Here is a 22,095-nt window from a genome sequence, read left to right as displayed (position 1 = left end):
ATTGTTACTTTTTCATGGGTTTGATGAGATTTCCTAGAAAGTTTCAGAAAATCCTCCACAAACATTACAGTCTTTTACTATAAACAACAAACTCTTACCAAAATAGTAAAGAAAAAGCTAATGGAAGGTACTTCCTTGACTTAAATTAAAATAGCAAATGTTTTCCGAACACATATTCTTTGCTGTGTGCTGGATTCAGTTGTATCTGACTCTTTGCCAAGCTCCTTTGTCTATGGGATTCTCCAGGCAAGAATACTGCAGTAGGGTGCCATTTCCTTTTCCAGGGGATCTTCCCAACCAGGAGTCGAACCTGCATCTCTTGTGTCTCCTGTATTGGCAGGTGGATTCTTTACCACAAGTGCCACCTTTATTACATCATACACCAAAGCATATTTTAAGGAGGAAGAAGGAATACCTATTATTATACCTGTTGCTGCATTAAATTTCTTTCAGGCAGAAATTTTCTTGGAATGTGACTGAAGTTTTGATCCAAATCAACATGACAGAACCATTGGCTGAGTTATCTATAATCAAATGCCTTTTTTCTTTCCGGAAAAGTCATTTGATGTAATTCAACACCCTTTCCCGATTATAAAATGGAAACTAGCCCTCTTCACAAACCAGGAATAGAAGGGAACTTCCTCAATCTGATCGAGTATATTTACCAAAGAAATAATAATACCCTGAAAGTATCCCCTATAAATAAGACTTTAAAAAGACTATTACACTGTACTGGAGGTCCTGGCATGAAGCCAAGCAGCACATCAAGCAAATGAAATAAAATATAAAAGACTAGAAAAGAAAGAAACTATTATTATCACAAATAACATGTCTATATAGAAAACTTGAAAGAATCCACATACATACTCCTAAAAATAATAGGAAAGTTTCGGAAAGAGACTGGTTAGAAAGTAATATAAGAAAATCAATGATATCTCTCTACTCCAATAACAAACAAAGTCATTTAAAAAGCAACAACAATGAATTAAGAGATAAATCTAACAAAAGCTGTACAATTTATAGAGAAATTTTATGAAACTTTATTGAAGAACATCAAAGACTTGTCCTGCCAAGTTCAAGGGCTATTATTAAACAATGTAACAAAGACAGTGTGTAGGGGCACAGGACAGACAAATTGGCCAATGGAATAGAACAGAGATCCCAGAAAACACTCATAGACAGAGGGAAATTTAGGAAATGACAGAGGTGTACTACAGATCCATAAGGAAACAAATGGCCTATTGATTAGTTGATACTGGGACTGATGGTTATCCATATAAAAAACTCAAAATTGGATCATTACTCATAGCATTCACAAAAATTTTTCCTGATTGATTAGAATTAAATATAAGAAACAAAACTTAAAACTTTTACAATAAAATGTGGGGAAAGATCTTTATGCTATTGGCGGAGCAAAAGATTTCTTTAACCAGGACACCAAAGAAATGTTAACTAGTAAAAGAGTTGTAAATTTAACCATATTCAATTAAGAACTTTGCCTCTTATTCCCGTCAAGACAAAGAGAGACACTACAAAAAGAGAAAAAATTGCAAATAAAGCAGGTATTTATAACACATATAAGTAATGGAAGATTATTATCAAGACTACGTAAAGAACTTGTATGAATCAATAATAAAACGACAACTTAGCATTTCTCAAAAAAGAAAAAAATTGGTATAAAAATGTGACAAGATACCCATTAGTAATGAAGGAAATGCCAAATAAGAGAATGGTAAGATGCCATCCTAAACTCCCTGGGTTGGCAAAATTAAGACTCTGAAAATACCCGAGGGTGGCAAGGGTGAAATGTAATGGGGTGCTCGTACACTGCTGACAGGAGCACAAATTAGAACAACCGCGGTGAAAAGCAGTTCAGTCCTGCAGAAGACGCTTTATTGCTCAGAAATATTTGCTGCCCCTCCCTGTGTGAAGATTATACTTTCCGCCCTGTAGTTACCCATAGTCGGCTGCATGACTTTTTCTTACAGTTAGAATCTAGTCAACTAAATATGAGCAAAGTGACCTGTGTTCCTTTGCCATGAGCTGGTCAGTGTTCCAAGGAGAAGGTGCTCTGGGACTTATACACCTAAATCCCAGAGTGAGATAACATGGGACAGAGTCACAGCCAGCCTGCAGTGGGCATATCATGACAGCCAGAAGCGTACCTCTTCTGTGTGGTTGTGACCCATTAAGACTTTGGAGGTGGGGTCACTTGTTCTTTCTGCGTAATTTAGCACATCCTTACTGATATGGGTACTAGCTCATAAAGTTGAACATTCAAATGCCTTAAGATCCAGAAATTCTTACTATAAGGAAGTTTCCCTAGAGACACTCATCAATGGGAAACACACAAAAGAACATTCATAGCAATGTTTTCCATAATTATTTAAAAAAACAACCTGGAAACAACCCAAATGTCCTGTAGTTTAGAGTGGATTTGATAAATAATAGTATATTTGCAAGACTATATAGCAGTCAAAATGAAAGCATTCTAGCTACACAAAATAACATGAGTGAGTCTTATAAATATACTTTCCAGTGGTTAAAGCACAGTAAGTTTCCATATAGCATAATACCATTTTCATAAAGGTCAATAACAAACAAAAGTAAGTAAACTAGTTGTGGGGTACATAATTATGTGATAAATGAGTCTTTTAAAGGCAGGAAAATGATAGACAACATTCCTGGGAGAAGTTTCCGGGTTTGGGGTGGGGAGGTGGATAGGAGATGAAGGAGGGAAGGAGCACAAGGATGGATGCTCTGATCCTGACTTTGACCTATATGTCAGTTATTAAATATTCTAGGCTTTGTGAGCCATGCAGTCTCTGTCACAACTACTCAACTCTGTTGTTGTAATGCAAAGGGCACCTGCGGGTGGCTTGTGTTTTCCAAAAAACCTACTTAGAGACTCCAAAATTTGAGTTCCAGCTAATTTTATGTGTCATGAGATAATATTCTTATTTTGATTTGCTTTTAACTATTTATACATGCAAAACCATATGAAGGCACATGGCATCTCAGATTTGGCCCATGGGAGTTTGGCAACTCTTGCTTGGTTGGGTGATGTGTTCATGGGTCTCCTAGTTTATGTGTATCAAATATTATGGTTAAAGTTTTTTAAGAATATAAAAAAGTAAGTTGTGACTCAGAGGGGAGTAGGACAAAGGCAGAAGATGTGAAGATGGAGAGGACCACAGGATACCCATGAACTCTTTTCAGAACTCTTCATCAAGGTCTGCTTTTTTTTTCTTTTTTTCCCTTTTTGTTTATTTTTGACTGCATCACACAGCATGAGGGAATCTTAGCTCCCCAACCAGTGATCAAACCTGTGCCCTCTGCATTGGGAGTATGGAGTCTTGACTGCTACACCACCAGGGAAGTCCCAAGGTCTGTCTTTTTTTTTTTTTCCATTTTTTTGCTCTTGACCCCAAACTTGGGCCATGATGATGATTGTCATCATTCTTTCTCCTGACAGTGGAGGAGGCCCTTGTTGAGGATGCTTGAACCAGTGGAAAATCTGGTCGGGGATATTGTCTGCATTTTACGGCTTATTGACACACGTCATATGAGCACCAGAAAAAAATAGAACTGATTTTGATTATCATTTTAGCTGCACCATTGGATTCCATGATTAAATTTAAAATATACTTCTCTCGGTTTCAAGAAAACTAGCCTGAACCTCTTAAGTAGTATGTACAAAATGCCCCCTTCACCACCAGTTCTGTCCCATTTTTCTGTTCTGTTAAAAGTGGTATATCTTCAAAGGCCAATTCACTAGCATTTAGGAAAAGTTTGTTGGGGTAATCCTGGGTGTGATCTGGAATGATGTTTTAGAAAGTATAATAGTGGGATCCTTTATATTTCTCCTGCGATTCTTCTCAAGAGAGTCCCAACACATCTTCACAGTTCACACTCTCCTTCCTCTTCTTCTGGAAATCGGCAGCTGCAGGCATCTTCCTCTTGGGCTGTTTGTACTGGTCTCATAAATGCTAAAAGGTAATTTAGAAGAGTTATCTTTCATTGTCTGTTTTAATCATTTAACATCCATTTTCCATAAATCCCATTTGCAGAATATCTCTAAACAGCAAACATTCTCAGCTTTAGTTTGAACAAACTCATCAGCCAGAGAGGTTATAGCAAATATAAAAATTTTCAGGATTATTTAAGATTTTTTTTTCTTTTTACCTAGTACTGTTTTATTGGTCCTGAACAAACTAGTTTCTTTAGTGTCCACAAAAACTAAAAACAGTCTTGAGCATGAGTCATTATAGCATAAAATTAGTCATATGCCAAACATGATTGCAGTTTCAATTCAGCAGCACATGTTTTAGTCTTGAGGGTTACTTAGATTACACATTAGATGGTTTCTTTTGAATGAAATGCTTATGGCTCTGAGATGTTAAATATACTCCTACTGCTTCCATCAATCAGTAAGTAAAGAACTGATTTATGCACTCGCTTCCAGATTTTCATTTACATGTTAGTGTAAAGTTATTTGTGCTATTGCTGATTAACTTGAAATTCTAAAATATATATTAAAATTTATATATAGCTAACACACACATACATATATGACTGTGGCCTCACACCCAAGTCCATCAATATATATATATACACATATAAATATATATATATGTTATGTCCGACTCTTTGCAACCCCATGGATTATAGCCTGCCAGGCTCCTCTGTCCATGAGATTTCCCTGGCAAGAATACTGGAGTGGGTTGTCATTTCCTTCTCCAGGAGAACTTCCCAACTCAAGGACTGAACCTATATCTCCTGAACTGGCAGGCAGATTCTTTACCACTGAGCCACAGGGGAAGCCCATATATATAGGTATATCAGTTAAATATATATATATATATATATATATATATATATATATATATATAAATACTATACATAATATAGTATCAGTTAAAATATATATATAAATATATATGTAGGTATATTTTTATACCCTGACAAAGCAAAAGGCCCTATCCCAACTTTATATGCTTCTTAACTGTAAAAAAATAATCAAAGCTCAACAAGCACACCATCTCCAAGGTCTTTAAAAAATTGTCAAGATACCCAGGATTCCCAATGAGATGTCTTTTTCCTTTAGAAATAGCATCAAAGATTAATTTTTAAATGAAAATTTGATTCTGGAAAGACAGAGTAATCATACTTTCTTCTATTCTTCCTGCTAAGTATTGCTGGAAATGCTGGACCTTTTATATAACAAACATAAGAAGAACCTGAAAGGTGGCAAGAAAGTAGACCAGTTAAGGATCTTGGAACCCAAGGAGCTATGGCCTTAAGTTCCCTGAGTATTCTTTCTGCTTCATATGCCCTGGACTGGGAACTGTAAAAGTGGACTAATAAAAGTGGTCCCACACCTAAGCCCACCACTAAGACCCAGTAGAGCACTTAGACTTACACTCTTACCAAGTGCTATCAAGGCTCACTGGCCCATACCTATTAGGGTGGCATCAGAGGAGTCCTAGTGGAGAGTTAGGACTTCATCACCACTCACAGTATCAAGGTCACCCCCAATCCCATCCACTTATTATCAGTGGAAGCCATGTGGGGAGCAGGAACAAAGTCCCTCAACCTAGCCAGAGTCTTATGAGTAGAGGCTTAATGGGGAGCCCAAACTGCCACACATGTCTAGCAATAACAAGGATACCATCCTGAGGAGGTCTAGGTGATGTAGATATTAGAGTTATCTGGCAAGGATATTAAAGTAGCCATCAAAAAGATGGATGCTTCAACAAGCAATTGGGAACACACTGGAAACAAATGAAAAACAAGATCTTAGAAAAGAATCAGGTGGCAATTTTAGAACTGAAAAATTACAATAACCAAAACTTAAAATATCAGTGAATGGGTTCAGCACAAGAATGGAGAAGAAGGAAAGGAAAGAATCATTACCGCATCTGAACAGAGAGAAAAGACTGGGGGAAAAGTGAACAGAGCTTCAGGGACATGTGGGACTAATGGGGGAAAAAAAAACAACAAACTAATATTGATGTCACTGGGGTCCTTGAAGAAGATAAAGGGAGTAGGGCTGAAAAAGTATTTGAAGAAATAATGGCTGAAAATTTGCCAAATCTAGAAAAAGGCTTAAATCTACAGATGCAGGAAGCTAAGTGAATCCTGAACAGGACTATCCAAGGAAATCCACACCAAGGCACATTTCAGTTTAAGTTCTGGAAACAAAAAGAAATCTTGAAAGCAGCCAGAGGGAAGTAACACATCACTTAGAGGGGAAGAGCCAAAAACGACAGTGAATTTCTAATGAAAGCCAGGGAAAGAAAACAGAAAACAAAATAAAATAACATCTTTAGTCCTAACATATAAGTAATTATATTAAATGTACATTTTAAAAATATACCAATCAAAAGATGACAGAAATTAGTAGTGTGACCATTATATGTTATTTACAAGAAATTTATTTCAGATATAAAAATGTAGGAAGGTTGAAAGTAAAAAGATGCAAAAAGATACACCATGTATATTATAAATTTTTAAAAAGCAAGGGTGGCTATATTACTATCAGATAAAGTAGACTTCAGAACAAAGAAAACTACCAGACACAGAGAGGGAGCTTACATAATTAAGAGTCAATTCACCAAGAAAGCATGGCAGTACTAAATATGTATACAACAAACAACAGAGCTACAAAATAGGTGAAGCAAAACTGATAAAACTGAAAAGAGAAATATACAAATTCACAATTATATTCGAAGAATTAAATGGCATTCTTCCAAGAGTTGATAGAACAACTTGACAGGAAATCAGAAATGATATAGAAGAATTCAGCAACATTATCAATCAATAGGATTAAATTTATATTTATAGTACAGTCTATCTACCTTTTCAAGTGTCTAAAGGAGGACATCAAGGCTGTATATTGTCATTCTGCTTATTTAACTTATATGCAGAGTACATCATGAGAAATGCCAGGCTTGATGCAGCACAAGCCAGGATCAAGATTGCCAGGAATATCAATAACCTCAGATATGCAGATGGCACCACCCTTAAGGCAGAAAGCAAAAAGGAACTAAAGAGCCTCTTGAAGAAGGTGAAAGAGGAAAGTGGAAAAGCTGGCTCAAAACTCAACATTCAAAAAACAAAGATCATGGCATCTGGTCCCACCACTTCATGGCAAATAGATGGGGAAACAATGGAAGCAGTGACAGACTTTATTTTCTTGGGCTCCAAAATCACTGCAGATGGTGACTGCAGCCATTAAATTAAAAAGATGCTACCTGGGAGAAAAGCTGACATCTAGACGACACATTAAAAAGCAGAGATATTACTTTGCTGACAAAAGTCTGTATAGTCAAAGCTATGGTTTTTCCAGAGGTCATTATGGATGTGAGAGTTGGACTATAAAGAAGGCTGAGCACCAAAGAATTGATGCTTTTGAACTGTGATGGTTGGAGAAAGCTCTTGAAAGTCCTTTGGACTGCAAGAAGATCAAACCAGTCAATCCTAAATGTTCATTGGAAGGACTGATGCTGAAGCTGAAACTCCAATACTTTGGCCACCTGATGCCAAGAACAGACTCATTGGAAAAGACCCTGATGCTGGGAAATATTGAAGGCAGGAGGAGAAGGGGACAACAGAGAATGAGATGGCTGGATGGCATCACCAAGTCAATGGACATGAGTTTGAGCAAGCTCCAGGAGATGGCAAAGAACGGGGAACCTAGAGGGTTGCAGTCCATGGGGTCACAAAGAGTTGGACACAACTGAGTGACTGAACAACAATAATAGAAAAAAGATCAAGACAGACCATGACCTGGACCACGAATCAAACTTCAGCAAATTTAAAAGAAATCACACAGAGGGTGTCCTCTTACTATAATAGAATCAAAATAGACATCAACAACAGAAAGAAAACAAAAAAATCACCAAATACTAGGAAACTAAAAACCACACTATTAAATAATCAAGAGAAACACAAAAAAATACACTGAACTGAAAGAAAATGGAAAACAACATATCAAAATGTGTGGACACAGCTAATTTAGTACTGAGGATACTTACAATAGGAAGTTCTTATAGAAAGAGGAAAACTCTCAAACCAATAACATAACTACCATCTAAATAGAAAAATAACAAAATAAATCCAAGGCAAGCAGAAAAAAGGAGATAATAAAGGTAAAAGCAGAAATTGGTGAAATTGAAAATAGAACGACAAAGAAAATCAGTGAAACAAAGAGATGGTTCTTTGAAAAGATCAATAAAATTGAGAAATCTGTACCAAAACTTATTCAGAAAAAAGGAGAATGGCACACATTACCAGTATCAGTAGGTGATATCACTACCAACCTGTATACAACAAAAGGATATAAGGGAGTAGTATAAGTAACTTAAGCACATAAATTTGACAACTTCGATGAAATGGACCAAGTCCTCAAAAAACATAAACTATCATAATTCACTCAATATAAATTAAACAACTTCAGCGGCCTATTAAGGAAATTGAATTTGTAATTAAGAAGCCTCAAAAAGAAAGCTCCATGTTCAGATAGCTTCACGAGACAAAGCTATTTAAAGAAGAACTAACACCAGTTCTACACAACCTCTTCCAGAAAACAGAATAAGTTGGGAATAAGCCCCAACTTACTTGAGGAAGTCAATATTACCTTGATACCAAAACCAGACAAAGACAGTACAAGAAAAGAAAACCACAGGTCAATATTCTTCATGAATATAGCTGCAAAAATTCTTAACAAAATATTAGTCAAGAGAATTCAGACATATATAAAAATAATTATATACTATAACTAAGTGGACTTTAATCCAGGGATGTAAGGTTAGTCTGAAATTCAAAAATCAATCCATAGAATTCACCATCTCAACAGGCTAAAGAAGAAAAATCACATAATCAAATCAATTGATACCAAAAAAGCACCTGTCAAAATTTAGCACTAATTCATGATTTAAAAAAAACCTTCAGAGCACTTTCTCAACTTAATAAAGAATATCTACTAAAAATCTGTAACTCACATCATACTTTATGACAGACTATATACTTTTGCCCTGAGGTTTTTTTTGCAGGCAATGATATCCACTTTGACCACTATGATTCAACATAGTCCTGGACATTCTAATTAGCACAATAAGGCAAGAAAAGAAATAAAAGGCATATAGACTGGAAATGAAAAAAGACAAAACTTTTTTTTTTTTACAGATTACATTTCAATCTACATAAAAAATCCCAAGAAATCTACAAAATACCCTAGAACTAGTAAGCAAGTTCAGCAAAATCACAGGACAAAACTCAAAGTACAAAAAAACCAACTGTATTTCTATATACTAGCAATGAACATGTCAAAAAACAAAATTTAAGATACAATATCATTTGCAATTGTAAAATTTAAATATTAAGGCCTAAATTTAAAAAACACGTGCAGGACTTGTATGCTGAAAACTACAAAGCACTGATGAAAGAAATCAAAGAAAATATACATAAATGGAGAGACACACTGTGTTCAGGGATTGGAATAGTTAACATAGGAAAGATCTCAATTCCTCCTGAACTGATGTACAGATTTAACACAATTGCTATCAGAATCCCAGCTGACTTTTTGTAGATAGAGATAAGATTATCCTAAAATTCTCTTCATGAACTAGAATAGTCAAAACAATCTTGAAAGAGAAGAATAATGTGGGAGGACTCAGTCTACCCTATACCTAATTTCAAGACTTTTTCACAGCTACAGTAACCAAGACTGTGTGGTATTGGCAGAAGGAAAAACACACAGACCAATGGAAGAGAAGAGAGAAACCAGAAATAGTCCTCACACAAGCACAGCCAACTGAGTTTTTATAAAAATGCAATATTATTTCAATGGAAGCAGAATAATCTTTTCAATAAATGATGCTGAAGCCATTGGCCACCCATAGGCAAAAATAATAATAATTTTAAAATATTGACCTGAAACTCTCACACCTTATATAGAACTTAACTAAAAACGAAATGTATACTTAAATGCAAAACATTTAGCACATGACATAGGAGAAAGTCTAAATCTTTGAGATCTAGGACTTAATAAAGAGTTCTTAGATGTAATCCCATAAATTTAAAAAGTGGCCAGTTGGACTTCATCAAAATTAAAAACTTTTTCTCTGCAGAAGATCATGTGAAGAGGATGAAAAGGCAAGTGACAGACTGGAGAAAATATTTCCAAACCTCATATCTGATAAAAGACTCATATCTTGGAACTTTAAAAAATAGCTCAAATGTCAAAAGATAGGCAATCTAATTAGAAAATGGGTAAAAGACATGAAGGAACATTTCACTGAAGAAGACTGACAGATGGAAAATAAGTGCATGAAAAATGTTCAGCCTTTAGGGAAAGGCAAATTAAGCCCACATTGAGATCTTAGTGCATATCTCTTCAAACAACTGAAATTAAAAATTGCAACAATACAAAATGCTGACAAATATGAGGAAAAACTGGATCTCTCACACCTTGCTGGTGGAATGTTAAATGGTACAACTCCTGTGGAAAAGTGTTTAGCAGTTTCTTTAAAAAATGAACACATACTTATCACATGACCCAGTAATTGCACTCCTGGGCATTTATCTTCAAGATATGTACGCTTATGTCCACACAAGTCCTGTACATGATTATTCATAACAGCGCTAATGTAATAGTCATGGAATAGTTCTGCATTTTGATTGTGCTGCTGGTTTCACCAATCTACAAGGGTGATAAAATGACATACACTAAACACAGGTGGCTCATGGTAAAGAATTCACCTGCCAGCAGGAGATGCAGGAGATGTGGGTTCGATCCCTGGGTCAGGAAGATCCCCTGGAGGAAACAATGGCAACCCACTCCAGTATTCTTGCTGAGAGAATCCCATGGACAGAGGAGCCCGGTGGGCTACAGTCCCTGGGGGTCACAAAGAGACACAGCCGAGCAACTGAGCGTACACATGCACATGAACTAAGCACACGCAGTGTGCCAGTCAACTGCCTGGTTTTCATATTATGTGCTGTGTGCTGTGCTGTGCTTAGTCACTCGGTCATGTCCGACTCTGCGACACTATGGACTCTAACCCACCAGGCTCCTCTGTCCATGGGGATTCTCCAGGCAAGAATACTGGAGTGGGTTGCTATGTCCCCTGCCAGGGGATCTTCCCAACCAAGGGATTGAACTCAGGTCTCCGGCATTGCAGGCGGATTCTTTACCATCTGAGCCAGCAGGGAAGCCCAAGAATACTGGAGTGGGTATCCTATCCCTTCTCTGGGGGATCTCTAGGATCTCCAGCATTGCAGGAGGATTCTTTACCAGCTGAGCTACCAGATAGTTAAATATGATGTAACCCCATGAATGGCACGTATGACTTTTCTGTACTGTCTTTACAACTTCCTGTGAATCTCTATTTCAAAATAGAAAGTTTTAAAAAATAACCTAAAAATTTTTTAAATTGATGACAGTTCCATTGAAACTCCCTAATTACTCATAAATACTTTTGAAAACCATTTTATAAAGACCTTTATTGCAGTTTGGGGTAAAGCTGGGACGGATAATTGTTTAAATCAGAAGTTTTGGTGAGAATTTAAAGGTTTAAATCAGAGGTTAAGACCTCAAAAAGAAAATCAAAGAACAAACCACAGGGTCGGAAAATATATTTGCAGACCATAAACAGTAGACTAAAAAATTCCTATAGATTAGTAAGAAAAGGACAAACAACCCAATGGGAAAAGGCTCAAAAGATCAGGTGATTTGCAGGAGAGGAAATCCTAGTGACCAAACATAACATGAAAAGATGTTCAATCTCACCAGTAATCAGGGAAATGCAAATTAAAACCACGAGACACTACTACACACCCATCAGACAGATAAAAATTAAGAAGTCTGATAATGCTAAGTGTTAGCAGGGACTGGTGCAAAAAGAATTCTCATACGCTGCTAATTGGACTCCTATCACTCTCAAAAAGTTTTATAAATCTAGTACTATGGACCAAGTGGATATGAGTTTGAACAAGTTGGTGATAGACAGGGAAGCCTGGTGTGCTGCAGTCCATGGGGTCGCAAAGAGTTGGACATGACTGAGCAGCTGAACTGAAGGACCAAGATACATATTCCAGCACCTTTATTCCTAGGTTTAAAAAAAGGAAAGAAAGAAACGTGCTATGTACACTGAGATACATAGACAAAAATATCCAAATATTATTCTCTGTAAGAGCCCCAAATCGGAAACAACCCAATTGGCCAGGAATATTAGAATGGATAAACAAACTGTGATACAGTCCTTCAATAGAAGAACATTTAACAATGGAAATCAACTCAAGATAAATGCCACACATGGGTGAATCATAAAGATACAATGTTGAGTGAAAGGGGGAAGGAAAATATAGAACAGATAGAGTGTGATTCCACTGGTCTGAAGTTCACAAGCAGCCAAATTAAACCATGTTCTTGGGTAGCAAAACTATAAATAAGAGCAAGGAAGTGAACACCGTAAGAATCTAGATGTGGTTAGCACTAGCAGAGAGAGGGTTTTTAATCTGGAAGGAACACAAGAAGGGCTTCCGGGGAGCAGAGTGTGTTCTATTTCTTGACATGAGTAGGGTTACACAGGTGTTCATTTTACAGTTTGTTAAACAGAGGAGCCTGCCAGGTTGCAGTCCATAGGGTTGCACAAAGTCTGACACAGCTGAAGCAACTTAGCTCAAATACATGCAAACTTTACATGCATGCATTTTTTTCTGTGTATTTCAAAATGTTGAAAAGATTTTGTATTGTTTCCGAAAAGAACCTTTATACAAATCAGTGTATTGCATCTTTAGATAAGACTTTACTAGTTCTTTCCCTCCTATATTAAAAAAAAATTATACATATTTTTGACATTTTCTTGAGATAATGCAGGACTTTATGTCATTATTACTGATATTTTGTCTCCAGGGTCTTTGCCTTTTTTAAGAAAAAAAATTATTCTTAATTGGAAGATAATTGTTTTATTTGAGTCTGTTCTATTAAGTGGATGAACCTAGAGCCTGTTATACAGAGTGAAGTAAGTCAGAAAGAGAAAAACAAATACTATATACTAACACATATGCATTGCATATGTGAGTGCTTAGCTGCTCAGTCTGTCCAACTCTTTGCGATCCTGGACTGTACCTGCCAGGCTCCTCTGTCCATGGAATTTTCCAGGCAAGAATACTGAAGTGGGTTGTCATTTCCTACTCCAAACATATACATTATCCTATGTAAAACAGATAGCTAGTGGAAAGTTGCTTGTAACACAAAAAACCTGAGAGGGGAAGGAGGGAGTGGGGAGTGGGAGGGAGGTTCAAGAGGGAGGAGACATGTTATACCTATGGCTGATTCATGTTTTTGTATAGCAGAAATCGATGCAAGATATAAAGCAATTATCCTCCTATATTTTTAGCAACTTACAAGTAGGCACTCTCTAATCATATTATGATGGCCTGGGCTACATTACTAGAGAAGGAAATGGCAACCCACTCCAGTGTTCTTGCCTGGAGAATCCCAGGGACGGGGGAGCCTGGTGGGCTGCGGTCTATGGGGTCGCACAGAGTCAGACACGACTGAAGCGACTTAGCAGCAGCAGCAGGGCTACATTACAGAGCTCTCTGAGTGACCCTCTTGTATATGAATTCCTCTTAGTAAGTCTTTCCTGTTATCTAAGGTTCTGTCCTCCACAAAGTCAAAAATGCAAATTGCCTCCATCTATATGCCTTTTGGAATAAATATTAATAGCTTTTGTTTAGTGAATATTGACTCTGTGCTAGACACTTGCTGAGTTCCTTATAGAAATAGTGTCTTGTGTAGTGAGTGGAATCCATCATTGAAATTCTCATTTAATCCAGATCAGTGTCCTAATAACTCATCCCATTAAAACCACTTCAAACTCTCTTTTAGTTCTCTAGGCTCTCTTCTAGCTGTGGGTCTAGCTCAGGTCAAGGTCATTTACCAGCCAGAGAAGTCATGCTAGATGGGGCAATGTTATTTTTGATTCCTCTTTTCAGTGTCCTGTATTCACTATTGAGTGGACACACACACACATACACAGAGTTGTCGAAGGCTGCAGCATACTTGAAGTAGTAATTTTTCCAGAACCTTTGGGCTATGTTCTGCCATCACTGAGCTTTCTCCACCTCAGCCATGGACCTCTGGGGCTGGGTCACTCTTTGTTGTGGGGCCGTCTTGTGCATATAGGATTTTAGCAGCATTGCTGACCTCCACTCACTAGATACCAGAGCACAGCACCCGCTCCACCACCTCTTAGACTTTGACCATCAAACCTGTCTCCTGACACTGCTGAGTGTCCCCTTGGGACCAAATTGTCCTGCTTGATAACCACTGTGCTATACTGACCTAACTTCTGTAATTTAAAAAAAATCATCTTTTTATTTCTACTGCAAAACGTCTAGCCTCAGAAAGCTGATATCTCACACTTTTACATTCATCTTACGTTGTTTGAATATATACAGGAGCTTCTTTCTGCCCTGCTTAATCACAGAGAAACGGAGAACCACGAAGGACGCCAGGCACAGCATGGCAGCTGATGTCAGGGCAAGGAAGAAGATGACGATCTGGGAGGTGAGACCTGTAGAAAAAGACCAAAAGGAGAAATATCATCTGACATCCCTCATATGTGGAATCTAAAAGACACGATACAAATGGACTTACTTACAAAACAGAAAGAGACTCACAGACTCAGATAACGAACTTATGGTTGTGGGGAGAAGAATGGGGGGAAGGGATAGTTAGGGAATTGGGGAAGGTTGTGTATGTACTGCTGTATGTCCTACTACATAGCACATAGAAATCTACTCAATGTTACATGGCAGCCTGGATGGGAGGTGGGTGTGGAGGAGAATGGATACATGTATACATGTATGGCTAGATCCCTTAAATGTTCACCTGAAACTACCACAACACTGTTAATTGGCTATTAACAAAATAGCCAATACAAAATAAAAAGTTTAAAGCTTGCAAAACAAAAAAGAGCAAAAGGAAAACTGAGGCAAAAATATAATTTTCCAAATATGCTGATGTAAACTTGCATTTTTAAACTCTTCACCATGAGAAGAGGTGCTTCAGGCATCTCCCACCAGCTCTTTTAGTAAATTTGCCTGCTTGCTTGTTAAGAAAACTTAAAAAAAAAAACAAAAAAACAAAAAACCTTAATAATGTTCCTTTGTTGTTGATTTTTAGTGACTAAGTCGTGTCCAACTCTTTTTCGACCCCATGGACTGTAGTCCACCAGGCTCCTCTGTCCATGGAATTCTCCAGGCAAGAATACTAGAGTGGGTTGCCATTTCCTTCTCCAGGGGATCTTCTTGGCCCAGGGATTGAACCCATGTTTCCTGCATTGGCAGATGGATTCTTTACCACTGAGCCACTAGGGAAGCCCAGTAATTTTCTAGAGACCCACAAAATTAACTGATTTGGCCTTCTAGGATATAGGAAACATGGGACTCTATCACTATCGTTATTTGGCAAGATCAAAGGGGTTAGTGTCTATTTGGATCGAATCTCACCTTGCTCTGCTCATTAATATATGTAACCCAGACTAAATAATAAACACTGATGAAAGAGATGGGTCTCTTGAAGCCAGGGTAAGAGAAAGAAGGTGTGTCGGAGGTGCCTGCTATAGATTGATATGCAAGACATCAGGACATTGGGGTGATTTAGATGCCAACCAGAATGGCCATGATACATTCACTTATTTAACAGCAACAAACCAGCTACCTGGCTCTCTCCCAGGGGCAGGCACGATGGTGGAGGATGCACCTGGAGAGAAGTCAGATGACGGTGGTCCACACACTACGTCACTTTCCTTCGTCCCGTTTACAAGGACAGCCTTTCCATTCAAAGAACAGCTTAGAGAGTCCAATGAAAAGAGTTCAAATAATTAATTCAGGTACAGATCATTCTAATTTTAAAAGACTGACATTTTCTACTTGATTGAGCAGTTCTAGTGACAAGGGTATGTGGATCTGGGTTTATAGGCAAAGCAAGGATATTTTGAAAAACTTCACTGAACGTCGGGCTTCTTCCAGTGTTCACTTGGCTTTCATGGCTCTCCACAGTCCATCTCATGCTACCTGCCTAACTGGCTTCTTCTTCCTTCCCAGTCTGCAGAACCTGGCCCATGATAGCCTACATCAGGCTGTTGCATGGTTTGTCTGTCACCTCCACCTTCTTAAGTGTGTTTGAGCATCTCTGGCACACAGAAAGGACAGACAGCTTAGCATAGGGTTGTAGTAGTAGTGTGTGTGATGGTTGCTCAGTCGTGTCTGACTCTTTGCGACCCCATGGACTGTAGCCAGCCAGGCTCCTCTGTCCATGGGATTTCCCAGGCAAGAATACTGGAGTGGGTAGCCATTCCCTTCTTGAAGGGATCTTCCTAACCCAGGGATCGAACCCTGGGTCTCCTTCATAGGGTTAGGATCTCCTAACCCCATGATGTATTGGCATATGACAGATCAGAGAGAATCTGCCTACAATGCAAGAGACCCAGGTTCAATCCCTGGGTTGGGAAGATCCCCTGGAGGAGGGCATGGCAACCCACTCCAGTATTCTTGCCTGGAGAATCCCCATGAATAGATGACCCAGTGGGCTACAGCCTATGGGATCGCAAAGAGTCGGGCATGACTGAACAAGTAAGCACATGATTGTGGTCATCATCACCATCATCATCATTGTCCTGTGTCTCTCCCCTGTCCTTTACCTAACATGAACCCACCCATTCCCCAAAGCCAGTTCAGTCCCACTTTCCACACAGAGTCACTTCACTGCTCAGAACTATTTGTGTCAAAAGACAAAAAAACAAAAATAAAAAACAAAACTTTCTAATGTGCTATGAATCAATACTTTTGTAAAACACAATAAGAATGTAAATGTAAAATAATAATAAAAATGATCTTGTAAGAAAACACAATGCAAAAAGAACAAAGGCATACAAAACACACTGTTGGCTGTTTGACTGCCTGGGATGGTCTTATTTGCCCAAGTCTATGTTAATCATTCTGAGGAAAGGAAACATACTTTACCCTCTTCTATATCATTATCAGTGGACTGGTCAATAAGGAAATATTAGAGGCAGCAAAGAGATTGGAGGGAGACAGAAGAACCCTTGGGGCAGACAGTAACTAAGTTCCACTGCAAATCTGACATAGCTGTTCTGGGCATTACTCCTGGAGAAAATGCCCATTTTGGCAAACCAGTCACAATGACCTCATACCATTCCCATGCTGCCTATTTGCACAGTTACTCAATATTTACACTTGACAGGTTTAAAAAAGCATCAGTGAGTGAGAGGGAAGTTCAAGAGGGAGGGAACATATGCATACCTATGGCTGAATCATGTTGATGCATGGCAGAAAACAACACAACATTGTAAAGCAATTATCCTCCATTAAAATAATTAATTAACTAAAAAATTTTTAAGCATCAGTTGGAAAAGTTAACCCAGACACTTTACTTTTAAGCAAAAAGAAATGATACATACTCTGTCCAAGGTCGACAGATGCCATGTTCCTGATCATTAAATGTCCCAAAAGAGCAGTCTTTACAACCTTTTATAAAAATTAAAGGAATAATAAAAGGAAGCATTTTTATCATTTTAAACTTTCCCTGAGATGAACATGATTTCATAACAATAAAGTCATTAATTTAATATGATCTGTGCTGATTATCCAACAATTCTTCCTGAATTTCATTAGTGATAAACAATTCTTCTTGAGCAGTATATGATAAATATAATCCTGTAATAAAGTTATTAGCTTAATACAATCTACACAGATTGTTCAACAGTTTTTCTTGAAATGAAACCCTAATGTGACTAAAGGTTTTATTCTAATTATATGTATGGTATTGTATATGCATGAAAAAGCATGGTTCTGGTGAAAAATGTTGTCATCTCAAATTAGTTTCATTGACCTAAAAGTAATTTTGCAAATATCAGATATGTGACTCCATGGTTCATTATTTATTACTTAAAGGTTCTACAAATCTGTTTTATAATCAAAGGACCATGAACTAAGCGAATGATGTAAGTCTAGATAACAAATTTGCACCCTACAAGAGGAAACTTACCCTCATTTGTTAATTCTTGACCTTGTTTACAGTCCTTTTCACACATGGAACATCCTGCCCCTTCGCAGTGGAATCCCGGAATGCATTCACACTCTGCATTGCTGGTGGAGGAACATGGCTTCTTGATCCTGAAAATACCTACAAAGTCCATCAGGGTTACACCGACCCTTGACCTCCAAAAGCAGGAAGCAAATTCATGTTCTGCAATAAAAACTATGCCCGTTCTACTTATAACGTTCCTTAATGACCTCAGGGGCTTTCCTGGTGGCTCAGCGGTGAAGAATCGTCCTGCAATGCAGGAGACTCGGGTTCAATCCCTGGGTTGGGAAGATCCCTTGCAAAAGGAAATGGCAACCCATTCCAGTATTCTTGTCTGGGAAATCTCATGGACAGAGGAGCCTGGTGGGCTACAGTCTATGGGTCAGATAAGAGTTAGTCTCGACTTAGTGACTGAACAAACAGTGACCTCAGAGTACAAAGCTTACTTTTAAATAACTAAAGAAGACATTTTACGTTCTGCTATTAAAAAAATTCTCTCTTGTCCAATGAATGTTTCCTCTAATATTCAAAAAGCTCAATCCACCAGTGTTGGCTCTTACACTAAATTATTTTACTGGACCCTGCCTATTGGCAGAGGAATCAGTCGACCTGACACTTCAGACTTTTAAGCAAGATTAGTACACTAGGGAATAAAAACTTGTCTTTCCAACACATATCGGCATAAAGACTACATTTTTTAATCATACCTTCACACTTTCTGCATATGTCACAGGACTTCTGTCCACTTGTGCTGGAGAAACTGTTTAAAGGACAAGAAATGCAGAGCTCTGGATTGCTTTTCCCACAGAAAGTACCTAAAAAGGGAAGATAAGAGCTGTTCATGTTTTTCAATGGACAGTCATCACCTGAAGTATTATGAAGTTCACAAGAAAACCAGAATATGAAATAAAGATTCGATTTCTAGGTAACATAGCAACACACTTTATTTGTTGATCGACTGTTTTAAATTATCCATTTAGGGCTTCCCTGGTGGCTCAGTGATAAAGAATCCACCTTCCAATGCAGGAGATATGGGTATGATCCCTGATCTGGGAAGATCCCACGAGCCTGGGAGCAATAAGCCTGTGAGTCACAACTATTGGGCCTGTGCTCTAGAGCCCAATGAGCCACAAGTATTGAAACCCAAGTACCCTAGAGCTCATGCTCTGCAAAAAGAGAAGCCATCACAATGAGAAGACTATGCACCACAACTCGAGAGTAGACCCTGCTTGTCACAACTAGAGGAAAGCCCACACAGCAATGAAGACACAATACAGCCAAAGAAAACCTCAAAACATCCACCTGCAAGGTTTCCTTAAGTGTAATCATAGAATTAAAAACAGTGAAGTATAGATATAGCAACAAAAAAATCAACAGAAAAAGTTTTTTTAATCTATTGAATAAAACAGAGTTTCTCTTGATCGATCTGGGAGACCAGTATGACTGGATTAAGGGGGAGATCAATGTCCTTTATTGGCACACTAACATTTAAATGTGTCGGCCTTTTCCCTCCGAGAAGGCAATGGTGACCCACTCCAGTACTCTTGCCTGGAAAATCCCATGGACGGAGGAGCCTGGTAGGCTACAGTCCATGGGGTCGCTGAGTCAGACACGACTGAGCAACTTCACTTTCACTTTTCACTTTCATGCACTGGAGAAGGAAATGGCAACCCACTCCATTGTTCTTGCCTGGAGAATCCCAGGGATGGGGAAGCCTGATGGGCTGCCATCTGTAGGGTCGCGCAGAGTCGGACATGACTGAAGCGACTCAGCAGCAGCAGCAGCAGCAGCCTTTTCCCACTCTGTTAAGCCACTTGCTTATTCCTTGTTGCACCCCCAGTCTGAATACTTGTCCTCATACACCAAGCTATTTGTTGAGGTCTTTTCCTGTACTGTGCACTGATCTAAGCCCATCATACAGTCCTTCCAGCAATCAATCCTATGATAGGTGCTCATATCACCCCTACATGACAAAGCTGAGACACGAGAGATTAAGAGAGAAGGCTATGTTCACACAGCTAAGATGCAGCATCCAAGAAATATTTGTAAATGAATGAATAAAAGATATTAATGGAGGGGAGGGATAAATTAGGAGTTTGGGATTAATAGATACACTGCAATATGTATATGTGTATATATATATATATATATATATATATACAAAGATCCCCTGGAGGAGGGCACGTCAACCTACTCCAGTATTCTTGCCTAGAGAATCCCATGGACAGAGGAGCCTGGTGGGCTACAGTCCATGGGGTCACAAAGAGTTGGACATGACTGAAGCAACTTAGCATGCACAAGCACAGACATATATGTGTGTGTGTGTGTGAACCATGGAAGATTCCCTGGAGAAGGGAATAGCTACCCACTCCTTATTCTTGCCTAGAGAATTTCATGGACAGAGGAGCGTGGCGGACTACAGTCTATGAGGTAAAATCGGACATGACTGAGCAGCTAACACACTGAAACTAATGCAATATTATAAATCAACTATAGTTTAATTTTTTAAAGGATCATTAAAACAGAGCTAATTAGCTCTGACTACCAGACTAACCAAACCATGTTTGCAACAGATGAAGCACACGTGATAATTTGGTTCTTACCTGCTGAACAGTTACAGAAATCCTGCAGTGATCGTGTCCTCTCAAGATTCATGACCAATAGCACAGTAGCCACTATGTTGTAATAGCCATTTCCCATGATGAAATCTTGCAGAGATTTATTAGCCAAGCAGAGTCCAACAGAATTTTAATCAAAGTAGCTGGTTTCACAAATACCCACTCTAGAAAGTAAAAAGTTTCAAGGATGAGGTGGTTTCTCCTTTCATAGTTATCAACAGTTCACCTATTTATTACCTGTGCATTTCTACAAGATCACAACTCAGGGGTTCTCAAGAGCAATTAATGATGGAATACCACAGAAAAGATAGTGAATTCATAGAAACTTCTATGATAAGACCTGCATGATTAAACACACAGCTTTGTGCAGATTTGCCAAAGTCTATGAGTGCACTTTCCAACATGCTTTGCCAAAATGCAGAAATAACAATAGCAAGAACTTTTGGGGACTTTCATAGATATTCAGCATTAGCATCTAGATTTCAACAATGGCAGTGGCGTACTGTCACCGAAATAACAGTCCTTAAAAAGAGAATCCGACAGTTCAGCTCCATGAGAAGACACCTCATTATTAAAATTCCTCCTTTGTCCAAACAGTATGTGGAATTACAACACCTAATTGCTAAAATGTTGAACTCACTATCACACTTTCTTAATAGTTATGTATTTGTTCATTTTGAGATTTGCAGTCATAAAACTAGAGTCCAGCAATCTCTAGAGGCCAGGTTCCTGGTCTTTATTTAATGGGCTGTGGAGTGAAAGTCATTAGAAATCAGAAGGGAAGAAAGTCTAGAAACGTATAAAGGGAACAAAGTTTCCATCCTCATCCCTACTCGGTTCCTCCTCTCCACCCCCAACCATCTCCCCAAATGGACAAACCTGGAGATTCCAGGGCTGCTGAAGAAGTTTGCTCCTCCTTGGTCTTCAGAGCAGTGAGATCTGCAGCTGAGAAGAGCTGCAGGTCAAAGAGGGGAGTTTGGTGACTCAGGGGGGCGGGGCCTCATGGGAAATCCCCAGAGACAGTTCTGATGTATAATAGCTCACTTGGTATTTGGTGACCTTAAAGTCTCCTAGAGTGTCTGTCCCGACTTGATAACGCAATTCAAACTAAAAGCAGCCCCCTACTGTTAGGGCATTTTTGTTTGTTTGTTTCAGATGACTTTGGCAAACTCATTTTTGTCACTTGAAAGTGGTTCTCCGTGCCAAAGCTTTTAAGGCATCCTCAAAGTATTTGAAGCCCTCAACGGGCTTCCCTTGTAGCTCAGTTGGTAAAGAACATGCCAGTGTAGGAGACCCAGGTTCGATTCCTGGTTTGGGAAGATTCCCTGGAGAAGGAAATAGCAACCCACTCCA

The 22,095-nt window shown here is 38.5% G+C and overlaps 1 protein-coding gene across 1 annotated transcript; it reads right to left on the bottom strand.

Annotated features, from left to right (window-relative positions):
* Positions 1-3,394: 3,394 nt before the first annotated feature.
* Positions 3,395-21,683, bottom strand: TNFRSF9 (TNF receptor superfamily member 9). Its single transcript, NM_001035336.2, is given in 8 exon segments — positions 3,395-3,989; positions 14,454-14,588; positions 15,737-15,867; positions 17,499-17,565; positions 18,086-18,223; positions 18,832-18,939; positions 20,728-20,906; positions 21,622-21,683. Coding segments are annotated over 7 exon segments (765 nt in total). The 5' UTR covers positions 20,825-20,906; positions 21,622-21,683; the 3' UTR covers positions 3,395-3,900.
* Between the last annotated feature and the right edge of the window lie 412 nt (positions 21,684-22,095).

This window comes from Bos taurus, chromosome 16, assembly GCF_002263795.3.
Source record: "Bos taurus isolate L1 Dominette 01449 registration number 42190680 breed Hereford chromosome 16, ARS-UCD2.0, whole genome shotgun sequence".
Lineage (NCBI taxonomy): Eukaryota > Metazoa > Chordata > Mammalia > Artiodactyla > Bovidae > Bos > Bos taurus.
This window is presented reverse-complemented; position numbering and strand designations above follow the sequence as displayed.